The sequence below is a fragment of the Peromyscus leucopus genome, chromosome 8b, assembly GCF_004664715.2.
Source record: "Peromyscus leucopus breed LL Stock chromosome 8b, UCI_PerLeu_2.1, whole genome shotgun sequence".
In the NCBI taxonomy this organism is placed as follows: Eukaryota; Metazoa; Chordata; class Mammalia; order Rodentia; family Cricetidae; genus Peromyscus; species Peromyscus leucopus.
The window spans coordinates 2,311,593-2,330,172 of NC_051086.1; the positions used below are offsets into that span (position 1 = coordinate 2,311,593).

An 18,580-nucleotide genomic window follows, 5' to 3' on the forward strand; every position below is an offset into this window, starting at 1 on the left:
ATATATATACACAGGCTGGAGGAAAACATACAGAGGTTTGCACACAAAGGTTAGGGTAGTCTTGCCCCCTTGTAGCAGGTCTTCGTGTGTGTGTGTGTGTGTGTGTGTGTGTGTGTGTGTGTGTGTGTGTGTTTAGGCCAGAAGTCAACATCGGGTGTTGTGTGGTGTGTGTGTCTGTGTTTAGACCAGAAGTCAACATTGAGTATTGGATGCCTTCCTCAATTGTGCTCCCTCTTATTTTTTGAAACTGGATCTCTCACTAAACCTGAAGCTTGCTGATTTGGCTAGACTGGCTGGCCAACATGCCCCAGGGATGCTACTGTCTCTGACTACCCAGCCCTGGGGTTAGAGGTCCACCCACAGCATCCTGCTTGTGTGTGTGTGTGTGTGTGTGTGTGTGTGTGTGTGTGTGTGTGTGTGTGTGTGATATATGTGTGTATAATATATGTGTGTGTAATATATGTGTGTGATTTATGTGTATAATGTATATGTTTGTATGTAATACATGTATGTAACCTGTGTGTGTGACATATGTGTGTCGTGTGTGTAATATGTGTGTGTGTGTGTGTGTGTGTGTGTGTGTGTGTGTGTGTGTAATATATGTATGTGTGTGTGGTTGCTAGAAATCAGTCCTGATGATTGAGCAGCAGGAAACATTTACCAACTGAGCCATCTCCCTAACATCAGGTCCTGTCCCTCCCACCCTAACCCCCAAGCCCTGCCTCTGTCTCCTGAGTGCTGGAACTAAAGGCATCTGACAAAGCTAGACAACCAAAAGCACGCAGCAAAAGAGAAACCACAGTGGACTCCATTTAAAAAGAGCATTAGGACAAAAGAACTAACTTCCAGGGCTGGAACAGAATAGAAATAATTACAAACAACAGCCCTGCTGGGGCTAGAATAATGGCTCAGTGGTTAAGAGCACTGACTGCTCTTCCAGGACCCAGATTCTATTCCCAGTGCCCACATGGCAGCTCACAACTGTCTGTGGCTGTGGTGGTGGTGGGGGAACCAACAGCTTCTCACCTCCAAAGGTTCTGCATGCACATACTATACAGACAGGCAAAATTAATAATTTTTTAATTAAAAAAAAAAAGGGCCTATAGGGCTGGAGAGATGGCTCAGAGGTTAAGAGCACTGGCTGTTCTTCCAGAGGTCCTGAGTTCAATTCCCAGCAACCACATGGTGGCTCACAACCATCTGTAATGAGATCTGGCGCCCTCTTCTGGCATGCAGGCATACATGTAGACAGAACACTGCATATATAATGAATAAATAAATCTTAAAAAAAAAAAAAAAGGCCCTATAAAAGCAATACAACAAAATGGCAGGAGGAGAATGTACCAAGTATGTTTCAAAAGCATTCAGTTTTGAAGACAAGTTTGGAACATAGGTCCTTACATCCTACATTGAAAAAGATAATGTTTTTCATACTTAGAAGTGGTTTTCAAAGAATAAGGACTCATAGGTAAAAGGACCAGAAGCCAAAGCCAAAGTTTTTGGGGTCTCTGGAAGTTCCCAACTTGGGGATTGGAAATGGAAGGCAGCTATGTTTTCCTTTCTTTCCTGTCCACAAGTTGGAAAGGGGTTCGGGCTGTGTGTTCATCTCCTGGGGTTGCCTTGCACTCTTGTTAGAGGCTCAGGCTGTGTGTGCTTTCTTGTTGGCCTTACACTCTTGTCAAGGCAGATCCTTGTGTCAGGTGCAGGCTCATCCCTTCCTCAGTGGCATCTGTAGGGAGGATGCTGGGGTCCCATGCCTGGGAGGCAGCAATCTGAAAGTCTTCTTCTAGAGGGCAGGCTTAGATTAAGAAGAGAAGAACAGTGGCCTATAGAGGGAGGGCAACCTTGGAGGGCTCAGCTAGAGGGAACCTGATGCCGCTTGTAGAGGGAAGGGCCAGGCAGTGATGAGGATCAGGCTGTCTCCGGTCCAAGCAGGAGTTCTCAGTGTCCCATTTCAGGCTAGTGGCAGCATGAAGACGAAGCCTTGGGAACCACTCTGAATTATGCCAAGAACTCATTTTCCAGACCAACGGAGCCCATCTGTGAAGTTAGGAGTTAGAGGCCCCAAGAGAGACTCCACTGAGTCTAATGGCCCAGGCAAGTCTGAAGTGGGAAGAAAACTTAGAAAGGAAGTCTCCAGAGGGATGGGGTCAGAGCAGGCTCCAATGACCAAAAGTCCTACAGTCCTACAATGTTTTAAACCTACCCTAGCCTAGAGGTGGTGGCATACACCTTTAATACCAGCACTTGGGAGGCAGAAGCAGTTGAAAGATCTCTGAGTTTGAGGCCAACCTGGTCTACAGAGCAAGTTCCAGGACAGCCTGGACTATACAGAGAAACCCTGCTTGGAAAAAAAAAAAAAACAGCATCAGCAACAAAAACCTACCCATGGTGGGAAATAGCATACAGCTTCTTTTATTTTCTCTTTTTCCTTCTTGCTTATAAAAGTAACTGGTGCAGTGAGCAACACGTGCCGCAGCAGTTCCCGAGGTTATGGGGAAGTGCTGGGTGCCTTGGGGAACACAGTGATCTCCTCGGGACTTGAAGAAGACACCCCAGACCATCCGCTGTCTTCTGGGCCATCTGTGTTCGGAAAAAAGGCAGATAGGTCAGGCTGGTAACAAAGAACAAAGGAAGGCCAGGAGAAGCTGGCCCTGTGCTCACACTGTTCTACTGTAAGCTGAGAGCCACGCTCACCTTGGCTTGGGGGTCAGCACAGGGCCAGATATCTTTGTTAACTGACTTAGAGATGTACTCACCACATCAGAGACACTGTTCCTAAAGAGCCACCAAGTTCAGGGTTACAAACACTTCTTAAGTCATTTCTAGGAAACATCTGAGCAGGAAGTGGCTGAATCGCCACCACCTGGCCCTGGGTGGGCCAGAGACAGGGAGGTGTGCATGTGGGAACAGGAGGCAGGAGGCTGTCCACTGACCAAGAGCACCTGCCCAGCACAGCCCTGAAGGGGCACCATCCTTCCTTTGTGTTTCATCTGGAGAAGTGAGTTTTGTCCCAGTTCTCAAAGAAGCCATGGTGTTGCAGAGCCTGAACTTACACAAGAAGCTAGCTAAGGTCTCCCATGGTTGGAAAGGACACACGTGATGCGTCGATACCCAACTCTCGTGGGAAGAACAGATTCCCAGCTAGACTCCGCCCCTCTCCCTCTGTGTAGGTGGCCTCAGTGTAGTGACATACTCTCTGAGATCAGCCTCCCAAGGGTCTTGGAGACTCAGCCTCTACCTGTGTGCTGGTGAGAACCAGGCTGTGGAGACAGGGAGGCACCCCGAGCAGGACTGACTAGTGGGAGCACTCACAGAGTCAGCATACTAAGGTCTTTGACTTCTCAGTACTGCTCCAGCTGTGGGCGGGAGGTTGAGGATCCTTATGGTCCCCAAAGAACTCCAGGCTTGTAGCCATGGACACTCCATCTTGGTTTTCCTGAGATTTTAGCCCCTATGGATGGGGGTGGGCAGTGGGACTATGAATCTTTATGACTACCCGTGAGGCAGGGTCCCCTGCCCAGCCTAGCTAACTGATGGTAACACAGGAGCGCCCTTTCCTTCCTCATCCTTTCCTTCCTCATGCCAGTGAGTACATGGCTGATCCCAAGGGGCCCCCTGCGCAAAGAAAGCAGGGGCCCGGGACTCAGCTTTCCTCATCCCCACCATCTCGGGCCTGCCAGACCCTCTTCCGCTGGGAGAGATCAGCAGCTCATTTACCTCTTCCCTGCCCCTGGGTGTGCTGAGTGGCAGTAACTCCTGTTCCGAGCCTAGTGGGGAGGGGAGACTGCTTCAGACTGATACACACTCACCCTCCGGGGAAAAGTCACACAAAGACACAAGAGAAACAATGAGCGGCTCACAGACACACACACACACACACACACACACACACACACAGAACACACACATAGAACACACACACACACACACACAACACACACAGCAATGGGCATGACATACACAGAACACACACAGTAATGGGCACGACACACACACACAGGAAGACATCCCGGTCAGGGGACTTCAGCTCCACCTAAGAAGGTGTCTTGTCACCCTCCCTGGGCCTCCAGGTGCTGTTGGCCTAGGGCTTTCCTTCCAGCTCTAGTGACTTTGGGAACTATGTGTCCTGGCAAGTGGGTCAGACCCTGGCCAAGTCTCCAGTCTTTGACTTGTACATCCATTCTTTCCCCACTCAGCACAAACCCCAATGTCCCGGCACTGAGCACTCCAAGTCGGCCACTCGCTGTTCTCCTCTACTCTCTTGAGTGCTCAAAGGACATCTGCCGGCCCTGCTCTGCTAGTCCCCCGACAATTCCTCTGCTACCTGCCACCTCACTACTCCCAGGGAGGCCTGAGGAACCACAGGTCCCAAGAATCTGACATGAGGCCAGCCTGAGCTGGGTATGAGGAAGGGACAGTCGTCACTATCCAGCACCCACCCAGTCCCACTGGAGGAAGGGACGCAGCCATGGTGGAGCAGTGAGCAAGGGGTGAGTCAGCTAAAGCTGCCCATCGCCTCCCACAATCTCATCACCATGAAACAAGAGAAGAGAGCACTGAACTTTCCCAGGGAGCCTCGTACCCTCCTCAGCCTGCAACTTGTAAGGCTACTTCTTTGCTGCCTCCTGACAGTGCCCCGGAGCCCTGTTCTGTGGCGGCTTCAGTGTGGGTGGAGCTGGAGCAGAAGAGACAGGGAGGGATGTCCCCACAGGAGGGATGTCTCCTGCTGGCCTTGAGTCCCAGGGCCCAGGGAGCACAGAGTTGCAAGTCTACAAACCCAGGTACACTGGCTGGCTGAAGAAATGATGGCACTCTTTGGACTGGCTCCGAAGTGCTTGTGGAACAGGGGGCAGGTGGACCAAGAGGCCCAGGCCTTGGGAAACACCTGTCTGTGGCCAAGGAGTCACCAGCAGCCTCCAGCATGGGAGTGCATGGCAGCAGGCCCACCTCAGCCAGACACTCCTGTGATGAAGCAAGGCATGCAGGCCATGCAGAGGGGACTCAAAGGGACAAGGCTGCTTTGCAAGGCTAGGAGGAACCAGGCTCCTCAAGGAACGCCCAGCAGCTCCTGTAACCCGGAGCCCTCTACCTCCCACCTGTGCTCAGAAGTAGAGGAGCAGGGATCATGAAGGCACAGGGAAGGAAAAGTGGGGACTCTTAGAACTGGAGCCTGCGGCGGCTCTGAAAGGGACCAGGCATCTCTGAGGGGGCAGCGCCAGCTACAGGAGCCTCACCCGGGTCCAGCTTGCTACGCTTCTGCTCAGGCTCCTGGGGAGCCGCTTCAATGGCCCGTTGAGCCTCGGGATGAGTCTTGAGGAGAGCCTTGGCCAGAGTGGCAGGGCCTGGTGCCCCCAGGGACATGATGCAGTGCACTCCTTTGCGCTTGGCCCCAGCCACTTTGGCGCTGTCTTTGGAGGCTGTCAGCAGGACCAGTTTGGAGCACTTTCTGGGCTTCCTGGGGGTTGCTGGGACCACATCCATGCCAGGCTGGGGAGTTGGCTCCTGGCCGCCCTTCACGCTCTCACCCTCTTGCTCACTGGGTTTGGGCTGGGGCATCCCAGAACCAGCAGCCTGGCCTTCAGGCCACACTCCCCTGGCAGATAGGTCTCTCCTTTTCCTCCACTTCCCTGGCCAGGAACCTGGGAGTCCAGGGCTCTGTCCTAAGGGAGGAGGCAAAGCAGTCAGTGGAGGAGGATGGGGTGCTACCAAATGGATTTGGAATGTAGCTTGGGGTGATGGTGGGAATGAATGATTTCACCCTTCACTAAGTGACTACCTTGTGTGCCGTGAACTCATTCCATGCCCCCAGTGGCAATATATTTAACATCTAAAAAAAAAAAAAAGGTGAGATGCACTTACTCACAAGGGAATTTTCCCCATTAGCCCATTACCCAGAAGAAAAGGGTCTCCTGTACAATGTAAATATCAGGAAAGAAACACATGAGCTGAGCTGAGGTGCAGCTCGGTGCAGTGCTCAAGCTTAGCATGCAAAAGGTCCTGAGTTCGATCCCCAGAACCTTAAAAAAGGTTTAATAACAAGTAAATAAGATTAATACAAATCGCTGGACAGTGGTGGCCCATGCCACTAATCCCAGCAGTCGGGAGGCAGAGGCAGGTGGATCTCCATGGGTAAGGCTAGCCTGGTCTACAAAGCAAGTTCCAGGACAGCAGAGCTGTTACACAGAGACAAACAAACAAACAAAAAGACTAATACAAATTGATAGAATAAAAATAAGCATATTAAAATTTAGGACCAGGCATGATAGTATATGCCTTCAATCCCAGCATTCAGAAAACAGAGGCAGGCAGATCTCTGAGTTTGAGGCCAGCCTGATCTATATAGGGAGTTCCAGGACAGCCAGGACTATATAATGAAACCCTGTCAAAAAAAAAAAAACAAAAAAACAAAAAAACAAAAAAACAAAACAAAAAAAAACCAAACAAACTCCAGTTTTAGTCTGGGGATATAGTTCAGGGACACAGCACACTTGCCTGGCATTTGAGTGGTCAATCCACAGCACAGGAAGATCTTGTTTCAGACGTACAGACAGAACACAAGTTGACAAAGTGAAGTGACCCGGAGGCTCAGTGAGCAAAGTCTTGCTGTGCAGGCACGAGTCCTGGGTGTGGATACCAGCACTCACCTAGAAAGCCCAGTGTGGCGGCCTCTGTGACTCTAGCACTGTGGGGAGGGGAGCAGGGTCAGGTGGACCCCAGGGGAGAGTTGGCCTGCCAGTCTAGCCAAAACAGTGAGCTCTAGGTTCAGTGAGAGACCTTGTCTCAAAAAAGTTGCCAGGCGGTGGTGTCAGATCTCTGAGTTCAATGCCAGCCTGGTCTACAGAGCGAGTTCCAGGACAGGCTCCAAAGCTACAGAGAAACCTTGTCTCAAAAAACCAAAAAAAGAAAAAGAAAGCAAGTGGAGGTACTCACTACCAACCTCTGACCTGCACATGCGTAGGAGAGCACACCTGCAAACACATATGCACACTGCATGTCACATGTATACACACACTACGCCACACATGCACACACACAAGAGAAAGACCCAGAAACCTCTTGGATGAAATGGTGTGAGGAAGAGGTCAGGCACCCTGCCCCAACGGCTTTCTTGTCCAAGTCCAACACAAAGCAACCCGAGTCAGGGATGAGATCTGATGTCAATCTTGACCTTCTACTGGAACCCAAAGATGTCCTTCCCAAGTATTGACATCATCCCACTCTGCCCCCAGGGAGGTAACCTTGGGCACTTAGCGGAGTGGCCCAGTACCACACAGCTAATAAGAGTTAGGACTGGAACCCAGTCCTACTGGCCAAGAGCCAATTCCAGTAAGAAAGGCCAGCTATGGAGAAAAGCAATCCAGAGTGGAGTCCACTCTTAAATGGGCAGGATTATAATCCTAAGAATAGGGCTGGAGAGATGGCTCAGAGGTTAAGGGCACTGGCTGCTCTTCCAGAGGTTATGAGTTCAATTCCCAGCACCCACATGGTACCTCACAACCATCTATAATGAGATCTGATACCCTCTTCTGGCTGGCAGGCATACATGCAAGCAGAACACTGTATAGATAATAAATAAATCTTTAAAAAAATAATCCTAAGAATAAAGTAAATATCCACAAGACAAGCCCACAATGATATAAGTAACTGAATGTATATTAGCGAGGGCCCAAGTCTTCCTCATGAATTCCAGGGCTGGGGACATAGTTGGGAGAGTGCCTGCCTAGCATGCACAAAGCCATGGGTTCCAGTCCCAACACCACATAAGCCTTTTATGTAGCACACACCTATAATCTCAGCACTTAGGAAGTAGAGGCAGAAGGATCAGGAGTTCAAAGTCACCCTTGGCCATGTACAGGGTTCAAGGTTAGGCCGGGCTAAACAGGATCCTGTCTCAAGCTAGCAGAATTCTAAAGAGTACACTCCTCCCTAAGGTGGACCTTAAGTCCTCCCCCTTGTCACTTGGTGACTCACTCCCAAGAGAACAGGAATGCTAAGAATAGTAACAGAGCTCATATGCCACCTCCACCAGGTGATCAAAGTCAACGTTATCTGTGCTGAGTCACAGAGATGTGAGGCTGTGCTGTGCTGAGGCCCTTTTTCTCGGTGGGCTCTTAGGAAATCTCAGTCCCACGTCATGGGTTAGTCTATAAAATGCATGGCTAATGCTCTTCAAATCTGCACAGCAGTGCCTGTGGTCTGGGATGAACCTGAGGTGATGATGAAAATGTGTGATTTCACCTTTCACGGTCCCACCTTTCACAACCTTAAAGATTTATTTCTATTATTTTTATTTATATGTATGTGTGTCTGTGTGAGTGAATGCCACATGTAGAGAGGTGCCCTCTGAGGCTAGAAGAGGGTGTCAGCTCACTTGGAGCTAAAGTTACAGGTGGTTGTGAGCTGCCCCACACGGGTGCTGGGAACCCAACTTGGGGTTTTGGAAAGAGCAGCAAACGCTCTTAACTGCGGAGCCATCTCTCCAGCCCCATCCTCTCCATCTGTAGAGTCCATCTCTCCAGCCCCACCCTCTCCATCTGTAGAGTCCATCTCTCCACCCCATCCTCTCCATCTGTAATGTCCATCTCTCCACCCCATCCTCTCCATCTGTAATGTCCATCTCTCCACCCCATCCTCTCCATCTGTAATGTCCATCTCTCCAGACCCATCCTCTCCAACTGTAGAGTCCATGAACTCCCTTTTCTGTTTTTGCAGTAGGCACATATTTCACATTTTAAAAGATAGGATACTTTTATTCAAAAGGTAATTTTTATTAGTCTACTACTCAGAGAAAACCAGTCTCAGACCAGACCTCTCACATATGAGGTTGAGGTGGAAGGATCAGGAGTTCAAGACCAACCTGGGCTACTTGAGACCCAGTCTCAAACAAATGAATGAGGGAATAAGTAAATAAGTAAATAAATAGATAGATAGATAAGTGAAGCCAGGTGTGGTGGCTCACACCTAAAATCCCAGCACTAAGAAGAATGAAGCAGGAAAACTGTCACGTGGTCCAACTTGGGGGGGGGCGGGGGGAGCACTTACTGCACAAGCCTGAGGGCCTGAATCCAAGTCCCCAGCACCATGTAAAAGCCAGGCCTGGCCATACAGGCCTGAAATCCAGCACTGGGAAGTGGAGACATTCAGATCCCTGGAGCTTGCTGGCTGTCCAATCTGCCTAGCCAAAATGGTGAGCTTCCGGTTCAAGTGAGACCTGAGATGCTTTGTCTTCAGGGAATACGGTGGGCAGGTGGGGGCGGAGGGTGGAGAGACGTTCAACATCCCCTTGCCTCTGCATGTGCACAGAACCATTGTACACCCTCACATACACAACACACACAGACACACACACAATTATCCCCACCCCACCCCACCCCCAAAAAAAGTGAAGCAAGAGTTGGTGTAGCTGGGTTGAGAGCTCGTCCACACTCAGTCCCCAGCACTTAAAGGGAAGCAGCTCTCACGACCTTGGTCATAACTAAGGAGACCCAGAAGAGCAAAAATGGCCCAAGACCCAAGAGCATACAATGAGCAGGAGTCATCTGCACACCATCAGGTCTGTGAGATGCAGAATAATGAGTCCTGTGATGTCTAGGTCCAGTCCCCAGCAGTAAGAAGGCTAACACAGGGGCCTGGGGGTTCAGATCAAACCTACTTATGGAGAACCTGTCTCCAAAACAAGCATTATCCAGATGCCTTAGCAGGTAACAGTGCTTTCCACCAAGCCTCAAGACCTGAATTCCACCCAAGGATCCATGTACCATGGACCCAGCTCCTGCAAGTTGTCCTCTGACTGCCACAGGCATATGCACACTCCTGCCCCCCCTCCCCCCAATCAAACAGAAGAAACAGCACCCGACAGATTGCTCAGGTCAGGTGCTTCCTGCTCCTCCAGAGGACAGAATTGGGTTCCCAGCACCCACATTAAGTGGTTCATTACCACCTGTACAGCTCAGAGGATCTGATGCCCTCTTCTGGCCTCCATAGGCACTGCAACACGTGGCGCACACACATAAACACACTTTAAAAATAAACAAGAAAGGAAAGGAAAAAGAAAGAAAAATGTGGAAGTGGAAACAAAGAGCAGGAAAGATAAGCAAGAGGCAGGGTTCATGGGTTGAGATGGGATGTGTTTTTCCCTAATCCTCAGGAGGAATACAACCCTGCTGACTCCCACATCAGACTTCTGGCCTCTAAAATGTATGATATTGACGTTGTGTTATTTTTAAGTCACTAAATTGGTGACGATTTGTTATGGTGGCCATAAGACAATTAAGGTCCAAACTCTTACTGATGAGGTTCTGGAGGCTTGGAACTTCACTTGTTATCTTTGGGTGCTCAACAGAATTACCTTCATCAAGATGAGGGTGAATCATGAATGTCCTAACGGAAGAACAGATCCTCTCACCGTCCCTCTCGGGGCTGGTTTGATCAGTGTAACTGGACTTGCTAGCATCAAGTGAACTCAGGATACCAACAGCTGTTCCCATAGCCACTGTCCTGCCCAGCCATGGAGGACTTGTGATTGGACTGCTTAGGGATACGACACTGGGATGTGCAGGACATATTCTCACAGGGAGACAGAAGAAAAAGTCGGCGACCCTCCCGAAAGGCCAAGAATTGAATAAGATGCAGAACAGAGCAAAGCTTTCCCAATGTGGGGTCTCAAATAAGGGCACCTCCCTCCCTTCAGCTAATCGCCTTGACTCAGAATAGTACCTTCCATCACCCTTGCCCATCATGTCTCATCTTGAGCCTAAAATGCCCAGGCTCCCTGCTCCCCTCCCATCAATGACCCCCTCCCACCCTCCCCAGTCTCTGAAGCATCTCCCAGCTCCCAGCCCTCAAACTCTCCCATTGGGACAAGAACCCCCAGTTCAGATGCGACAAAACTGCAGATGTTAAGGATGGGCGTGAACCACGCAGAATGGACACCGACTGGGGTAGGTGCGCATTGGGTGGGGGGGTTCCAGATTGGAGGTGTCCAGGTTCGGTTCAGGGGTAGGGTGGGTTAGTGAACGGAAGCAGAGAAAGGAAGCGCCTTGCGGATGGCGGGCAAGGAAGGGGGCAGAGCCTGGGACCCTTCCCTAGCACCAGTCCCGGATCCCTGGACAGCCAGGCCAGGACCCTCCCGCCCGCTGGGGCCCGTCCTCACCGACGGCAGCAGGCCCTGCCCTCTCGGACGACGGAGCCGTGGCGGGTCCCTCAGCCTCAGTGCTTTTGGGCCCCCGCCTTGGCTCCCGCCGTCACCTCAAGCTGGGGTCACGGGGCGAGCATGCGCAGTAGGGCCATGAGGGTGATCCATTCCTTTGAGAAATTCCGCCTATCCGGATATTACCTTCGCAACGGCAAGTGGACCGCTCCATCAATCGGCGTGAGAGGCGGGCTCATTACCCAGAAGAGGGCGGAGCCAGTAGGGATGGAGCAGCCTGGATTTGGGATCCCGGGTATGCTTTACTGACGTCTTTCCACTCACTTCACGCAGTATTTGATCTGGCTCCCTGCAGAGGAAGCCGGGACATTTATTTAAAGTTTTTTTTTTTTTTAAATGTCCCATTGAGAGGAGGGAAATGTTTTCCTCTTCATTGAAGCTAACTGGAGTATTCAGACAAGCATTCCTATCTGCGCAACATCCTTTGTCATTAGCTCAGCTCTCACCGATTGGTCCAGCCCTCGCCCATTGGTTCATCCATTATCATAAGTTTAGCCCTCGGCCATTGTTCGTCACCACCTGCTGGTATAGCCCTGACTCATGGACCGTAGCACTTTGTCCCAGGAACCTTGCACTGTGGAGGTGGAGATTGGGATGGCTCTGGACACTGCGTTCTTTCTGTATTTTGTGTGCTTGCGCATACTGACGTCCTGGGGTTGTCTGGCCCACACCCACGTGCGGAAAGGTTCACCCCCTTTACTCCCTCAGGTCCCTGGTTCTGGGATCCTTGGGTCCCACCCTCCTTTCTGGTTCCTTTCTCTCCTTGGCCCCATCTTTTCTCCTGAGTCGACGTCATTTCCTGGGCATTCTCCAGTAACTCAAGGGCCTTCATGAATCACACCGTCTGCAATCGATCACAGTCTTGGTTGTTTCTAAATTTGTTATGTTATAAATATCTTCGTATATAAATCACTGGTGTAAAGTCCTTGTCTCAAAAGATCAAAACAAGAAATCCAGCGAACTGGCTCAGACATCTGGGCTCAGCCAGAAGGCTCAGTCTATAAAGCACTTGCTGCCAAACCTGGCCTACCCAAGTTTAATCTCCAGGACCCACATAAAGGTGGAAAGAGAGAAATGAATGCACAAACTTGTGCTCTGATCTCCACACACAAGCTTATGACTATACATAAAAATAATTAATTAGGGCTGGAGAGATGGTTCATTGGTTAAGAGCACTGGCTGCTCTTCCAGCACCCACATGGCAGCTCATAATGGTCTGTAACTCCAGTCCAGGGGATCTGATGCCCTCTTCTGGCCTCCATGAGTACCAGGCAGGTGGTGTACAAACATACATGTAGGCAAAACATCCAAACACATAAAAATATTAAATATTGTGGAAGCTACTTTCAAAGCATAGAACCAATAAAGATCTTGTATTTTAAAAATCTAACACTTGCGGGCGGTGGTGGCACACGCCTTTAATCCCAGCACTCGGGAGGCAGAGGCAGGCGGATCACCGTGAGTTCGAGGCCAGCCTGGGCTACCAAGTGAGTTCCAGGAAAGGCACAAAGCTACACAGAGAAACCCTGTCTCGAAAAACAAACAAACAAACAAACAAATCTAACACACACACAAACACACATAGTAGCACATGACTGTAATCCCAGAGACAGGAGGACTAAGAGTTCAAAGCCACCTTTGACTACATAGGAAGCTGTTTTAGGAGAAAATAATATATATGTACATTTTTTAATAGCATCTCACTATGTGTCTCTTGAAGTTATCACAGTCCTCCTGCCTCAGCATCCCAAGTTTTACTGGTGGTCGGGGTCTGGACCAGGTGTTTCCATGTTCTTAGTCCTTTTTCGGGGAATTGAAATGAAGACACGGATTTGTAAAAGTAGCAAGGAAACTTTATTTACAGCAAAGAGCAGGCCAGATACGTGTGGCGTGTGACAGCAGGCTGTGTGTGGAGCGTTCCCGGGGTTCAGCAGTTGCCAGGGCTTGTAGGTTCACTGGCAGCCTTTGCTCACTGTGCATGTCCTTTCCCATAATGCAACTGATTTTAATCTTATGCATGCCCACTTATGTATAGGCATAAGACAGTAAACAGGATTTCCCCAAAAGTTCACTTAGAAGGTAGAGTTTGCCTTGTTGTATGTTGAGATTTGAGTGAGAATATCCTCCATAGGCTCAACTTGGTCCCCAGCTGCTGGCACTGTTTGGGGAGAGTTAGGAAGTACGGCCATTTTGGAGAAAGTATGTCACATGAGGCAAGCTTTGAGACTTTAAAGACTTCCGACATTTCCAGTTGCTCTCCCTACTTGGTGTGGATGGCTGAGATGTGAGCTCTCTGCTTTCTGTTCCTGCTGTGCCTGCTGCCTTGATTCCCTGCTGTGATGAACTCTCATTCTTCTGGAAACTTAAACCCAAACGAACTTTCTTCTACAAGTTGTGTTGATCATGGTGTTTTATCACAGCAATAGAAAAGTAACCAATACAGACATGCACCTAAATTTAGATCAGGCTGGATCAGCGCTCCTACCCTCCTATCAGATGTATGGAGAACGCTGTTGAGTAGAAAGTGCACAATCGCCGGACAGTGGTACCACACACCTTTGATCCCAGCGCTTGTGAGGAAGAGACAAGCAGATCTTTGTGATTTTGAGGTCAGCCTGGTCTACATAGTTCCAGGACAGCCAGGGCTGTTATACAGAAAAACCCTGTCTTGAAAACAAACAAACAAACAAACAAAACACCTGTCCAAGTTTAGCCAGGCATAGTGAACGTGCCTTGATCCCAGCACTTGGGAAGCAGAGGCAGATGGATCACTGTGAGAGAGTTCCAGGACCGCCTGAACTACACAGAGAGACCTTGTCTTAAAAACAAACAAACAACAAAACAAAACAAAAACCAAATAAGGCAGGGCTGGAGAGATGGCTCAGAGGCTAAGAACATTGACTGTTCTTCCAGAGGTCCTGAGTTCAATTCCCAGCAACTACATGGTGGCTCACAGCCATCTATAATGGAATCTGATGCTCTCTTCTGGTGTGCAGGCAAACATGCACACAGAACATGGTATACATAACAAATAAATAAATCTTTAAAAATAAAAAACAAACAAAACATTGTAAATTTGATAGTTAAATAAGGAGAAACATATTTTATTGTTTAGAGAGGACTGTACACTCATAGTACAGGTGGGTAAAGGTCTCAGGCTGCCATGTGCATTATTAGAAGCAGGTATATAACCCAAACCAAGTGGAATCCCAGATTGCTAAGCTGGTATTCTCATCCCTGCATACTTCACAACTGTGAGATTTCAGGCATGCACCACACAGCCAAATTGGAATCCATCTCCCTCAGCCCTTTTATACTATGAATTATTATTATTATTATTATTATTATTATTATTATTATTATTTTGAGACAGAGTCCCTCCATTATGTAGCTCTTGCTGTCCTAGAACTTGATATGTAGATCAGGCCTCAAACTCACAGAGTTCTGCCTGTTTCTGCCTCCCAAACACTGGGATTAAAGGCTGCCACCACACCTGACAAGCTCTTTTTTTTTTTTTTTTTTTTTTTTTTGACAAACTCTTAATTATTGAGAAACTCAAAGAGATTCTGGTTATATGAGTTTAAAATTTGTCATATAGAGTTTTAAATGGAAAAGGTAAAAACTTACTTATTAAAAATAGCAGGACTAGCCGGGCGGCGGCGGCGGTGGCGGCGGCGCACGCCTTTAATCCCAGCACTCGGGAGGCAGAGGCAGGCGGATCTCTGTGAGTTTGAGGCCAGCCTGGACTACCAAGTGAGTCCCAGGAAAGGCGCAAAGCTACACGGAAAAGCCCTGTCTCAAAAAACAAAAACAAACAAACAAAAAAAAGAAGAACTGAGAATAGACACAGTTTAAACTGAGAATAGTTTGTACAGTGAGACCTTTTCTCCAAAAACCAAAATGGGTGGGGTAATCCCAACACTTGGGAGGAGGCAAGGGGATCAAAAAATTCAAAGCCAGCCTCAGCTGCATAGTGAGTCTATGGCCAGCCTGAGCTATGTGGAAGAGCTCTGTTTCAAACACACACACACACACACACACACACACACACACACACACACACCAAACAGAAATAATTATAGTATTCCTAAAGTGGAGGCAGGGGTTAGTGAAATAGCTCAGCAGTGCTTACAAACCCTGGGCTTTAGGAAGATGCCCTCAGGCCTCTCAGACCATGGCTGGAACTCCTCCCAGGCTCCCCGGTCCTGCCTGGGCTCACCCAGAGCCATCTGGGTAGCCATCAAAGCTTTGCAGGAGCTTCTCCAGGAGCTGCTCACAGCCATCTTGTGGCTCCCTAAGGATTCTGACATGCAGCTGACCGGGGGTGGGGGACACACACGGACGGATGGACGACTGCTTCCACAGGGCTTCCAGCTGCCAGTGAGCTGATTAGAAGTCAACTGCTGTGTTGTTCCTGTCAGGCCCTTGTGGCCTGAGGAATGGTCACCGCCTCCCTAGGCGTCCTGCTTCTTCAGCTTCTGTTTCTTCTTCTCTCTCCCATCTTGGAATACAGACTGTGCTCTGGGAGGGTTCCGAGCCCTCTTAGTTTCCACACTGAGCACCCCAGGCTTGTCCCCTCACCCCCAGGCTTGTCCCTCACCCCAGGCTTGTCCCCTCACCCCAGGCTTGTCCCCTCACCCCAGGCTTGTCCCCTCACCCCTTTCATCCCTGGGTCCTCAGTCAACACTCTGCAATCACTTCTTGTCCCCAGATGGTTTCCTCTGCTGCCCAGACTCTCACTTTAATGCTCTGACAGAGCCCTGGGCACACATGGGTCCTGAGAACCAATGGTAGGTCAAGCCTTGGGTGGGAGACAGCATGGGAGGGGGCTGGGCAACCCTGGGCTGGATGTAAAGAAACAGTCTCATCTTCTGTCTACTCTCTGCCACTCCCCCCGAGGGTCCCTGCTTTCGGCCCTAAATGTCACGGCACACTGAAGCTGTCCCTGCCCTCATCCATCTAGAGGCCCCTGCAGGCTCTTCTCCAAGGAAAGCATGATTGTGACATGTTTCATCTGGGCCTCCCCTTGGTGGAGAACCTCCTCCAGATTCAACCTGCCAGTCCAACCCCTATGTCTTACTGACAATGTGCTGTCCATGGGAGTCCACCCTGGAGGTCCATGCTTCCTGGCTGCCCTCGCCCGATAAGGCGCCATCAGTAAGACCCACCCTGGGAATGATTCCTTCTGGCTGTACCCTCCTGGGCATCCTGCTCTCACCTTGACAAGAGGCAAGCTCTGCTCAGTTACAGTGGTTACTGTCATCAGTAACTGAAAATAAAACTCCTACCACCCTTTCCCAGAAATGGTTTATTAAAGCAAACTGCTTTCTCCAAAGACATGTGACATGGGTCAGTTCTGAGCTTGCCTCTGAAGTGTCCTAGCTTTTGTTTTTCCCTAGCTCTGAAATCAAAGTTCAACCCACTGCTCCTGACTTCTGGGTAGCAAAGGAACTCCCCAAGGAGCCTTCTTGAGGCTGAGCACAGAATTAGATGCAGGCGAAAGATGAAGGTGCAGGCCTAGAGCACTGGGTTAGGCCAAGACCAGACCGAGTGAAGTTCAAGAACCCCATGACATCACCCTCACCGCAGAGGATTTAAGAGGCCCCAGTGTTGATTGCGTAAATGGGCCCGGGCACGCAGAGCTCCACAGCCCTACCTAATCCTCATGATGACCCCTAGAGCGGCTCTTCTTGTCAGAAGAGTCATGGCCTTGGAGCTCAGAGCTGGAAGCCACAAAGGCTGGGGAGCTCCCTGAAAGAAGCGGGAGTTGGGCTGGGGAGGTCAGCGACAAGGTGCACACTGCAGAGAGTCGGGGGACTGCGGGGCAAGGCCAGGGAGGGGAGCTCACCCCGTCCTTTGCAGTGTACAGGTACAAAGCGGGTAAGGACTCCAGGAGGCCCAAAGATCTGGCTTGGACTGGATCACAGGGACCCTAGAGAAGATGGAGACAGCCTGTGACTCAGAAGACCACAAACAGAGGCCACTACAGTGACTGTCATCCAGGGCCCAGGAGCAGTATCCAGGTGCTGTTCATCCCAGAGCTTACATGGAAGAGTCCACCTCAGGATGCCGGGGTTCAATCCCATTTACTTCTGTGTCCATGGCACACCGTGCAGGACCATATAGCTCTTGGCGATTTCCTTCTCTGGATATGCCTGCCTTGGGCTCCAGCTGCCTAGAGTAACGCATGCAGCTGGCTGAGTCAGGACTCCGAGGGCAAGAGGGTGGGATGTGTGTGCCAGGCAAACAGTCTACTCCTGAGCTGCACCCGTTTCTTTATTGTTGACTCCCTGAGCCGCCCATACTGTCCCTGAGCCACCCATACTGTCCCTGAGCCACCCATAATGCCCCTGAGCTTGTGGTCTCTCTGCCTCCACCTCCCAAGTTGCTAGGGTTATGCACCCCTTATTGACACACATGCAGGAGGGATCTGGGGCCTTTAGTTCTGACTGGAGACAGAACAAGGAAGAGTTCCCTGTGGGGAGCTAAGCGTGATGCTTCCTCAACCCTGACAGGCAGAGGAGTGTTGAGACCTCTGGACAGAAATGTACCACAAATGCCCCACGTGCTGTTGGTGTCCGGGAGAAGAGTATCCTAACCTTGCCCAGGAGTTAGGCCATAGAAAGTTTCCACAGCTTGAAGTAGGGCTCAGAGGAGGTGGGAGTCTGGCTGCTATGGAGCTCAAGTCAAAGCCATGGGGTCAACCAAGCCTGCTTGGACTGAGTACTATGGCACTAACCTTCCCTGGGCCTCTGTTGACAAAGAAGCCTGTCTGACACAGGAGTTCCTTGAGAACAAGAAGAGGCTACACCTAACTAATATATTATATTCCTTTAGCTTTTTGTTTGTTTTCTTGAGATAGGGTCTCATCTGTCCTAAGCCAGCCTTACACTCCTGCTAAGGCTGACTTTGTGCTCCTGCTCCTTCTGCTTCTGTCCTCGCAAGTGGGTCATTACAGTTGTTCAGCACTGGCCCAGTCACTGTTCCATTGCTGTGAAGAGACACCATGACCAAGATAACTCTTACAAAAGAGAGCGTCTCAGTAGGGACTTGCTTACTGTTTCTGAGGTTTAGTCCATTAGCATCACGGTGGGGAGGGAGCATGGCGGAAGGCATGGCGCTGGAGCCGTGGAGACGAGAGCTGCATCCTGATCTACAGGCTGAGAGAGAGACAGAGACAGGGCTGAGAAACTGGGCCTGGCCTGGGCTTTGGAAACCTCAGAGCCCACCCTAGTGACACACTTCCTCCAACAAGATCACACCTCCTGATCCTTCTAATCCTTTCAAAGAGTTCCACCCCCTAGAAACCCAGCATTCAAATATATGAGCCTATGGGGGTCATTCTCATTCAAACCACACAAACTGTGT

The 18,580-nt window shown here is 50.0% G+C and overlaps 1 protein-coding gene across 2 annotated transcripts; it reads right to left on the minus strand.

Annotated features, from left to right (window-relative positions):
* Window positions 1-2,387: 2,387 nt before the first annotated feature.
* Window positions 2,388-11,291, minus strand: Flywch2 (FLYWCH family member 2). Of its 2 annotated transcripts, XM_037201060.1 has the most exons (4): window positions 11,156-11,291; window positions 5,780-5,830; window positions 5,238-5,663; window positions 2,388-2,583 (listed from the first exon to the last, which is right to left on the minus strand). In XM_037201060.1, exons 3-4 carry the CDS (start codon window positions 5,557-5,559, stop codon window positions 2,492-2,494), a joined length of 414 nt encoding a protein of 137 aa, XP_037056955.1. In that variant the 5' UTR covers window positions 5,560-5,663; window positions 5,780-5,830; window positions 11,156-11,291; the 3' UTR covers window positions 2,388-2,491. The 2 variants fall into 2 exon arrangements, with proteins under 2 accessions (XP_037056955.1, XP_028709806.1); XM_028853973.2 differs by lacking the exon at window positions 5,780-5,830.
* Between the last annotated feature and the right edge of the window lie 7,289 nt (window positions 11,292-18,580).

Bases quoted from the DNA above. Each gene is read 5' to 3' on its own strand.
- Flywch2 (XM_028853973.2), bottom strand. From the start codon at position 5,559: ATGCCCCAGCCCAAACCCAGTGAGCAAGAGGGTGAGAGCGTGAAGGGC. The intron at 2,584-5,237 runs GTGAGGCTCCTG...TTCCGAACACAG, and splicing joins GCGTAGCAAGCTGGACCCGG to ATGGCCCAGAAGACAGCGGA.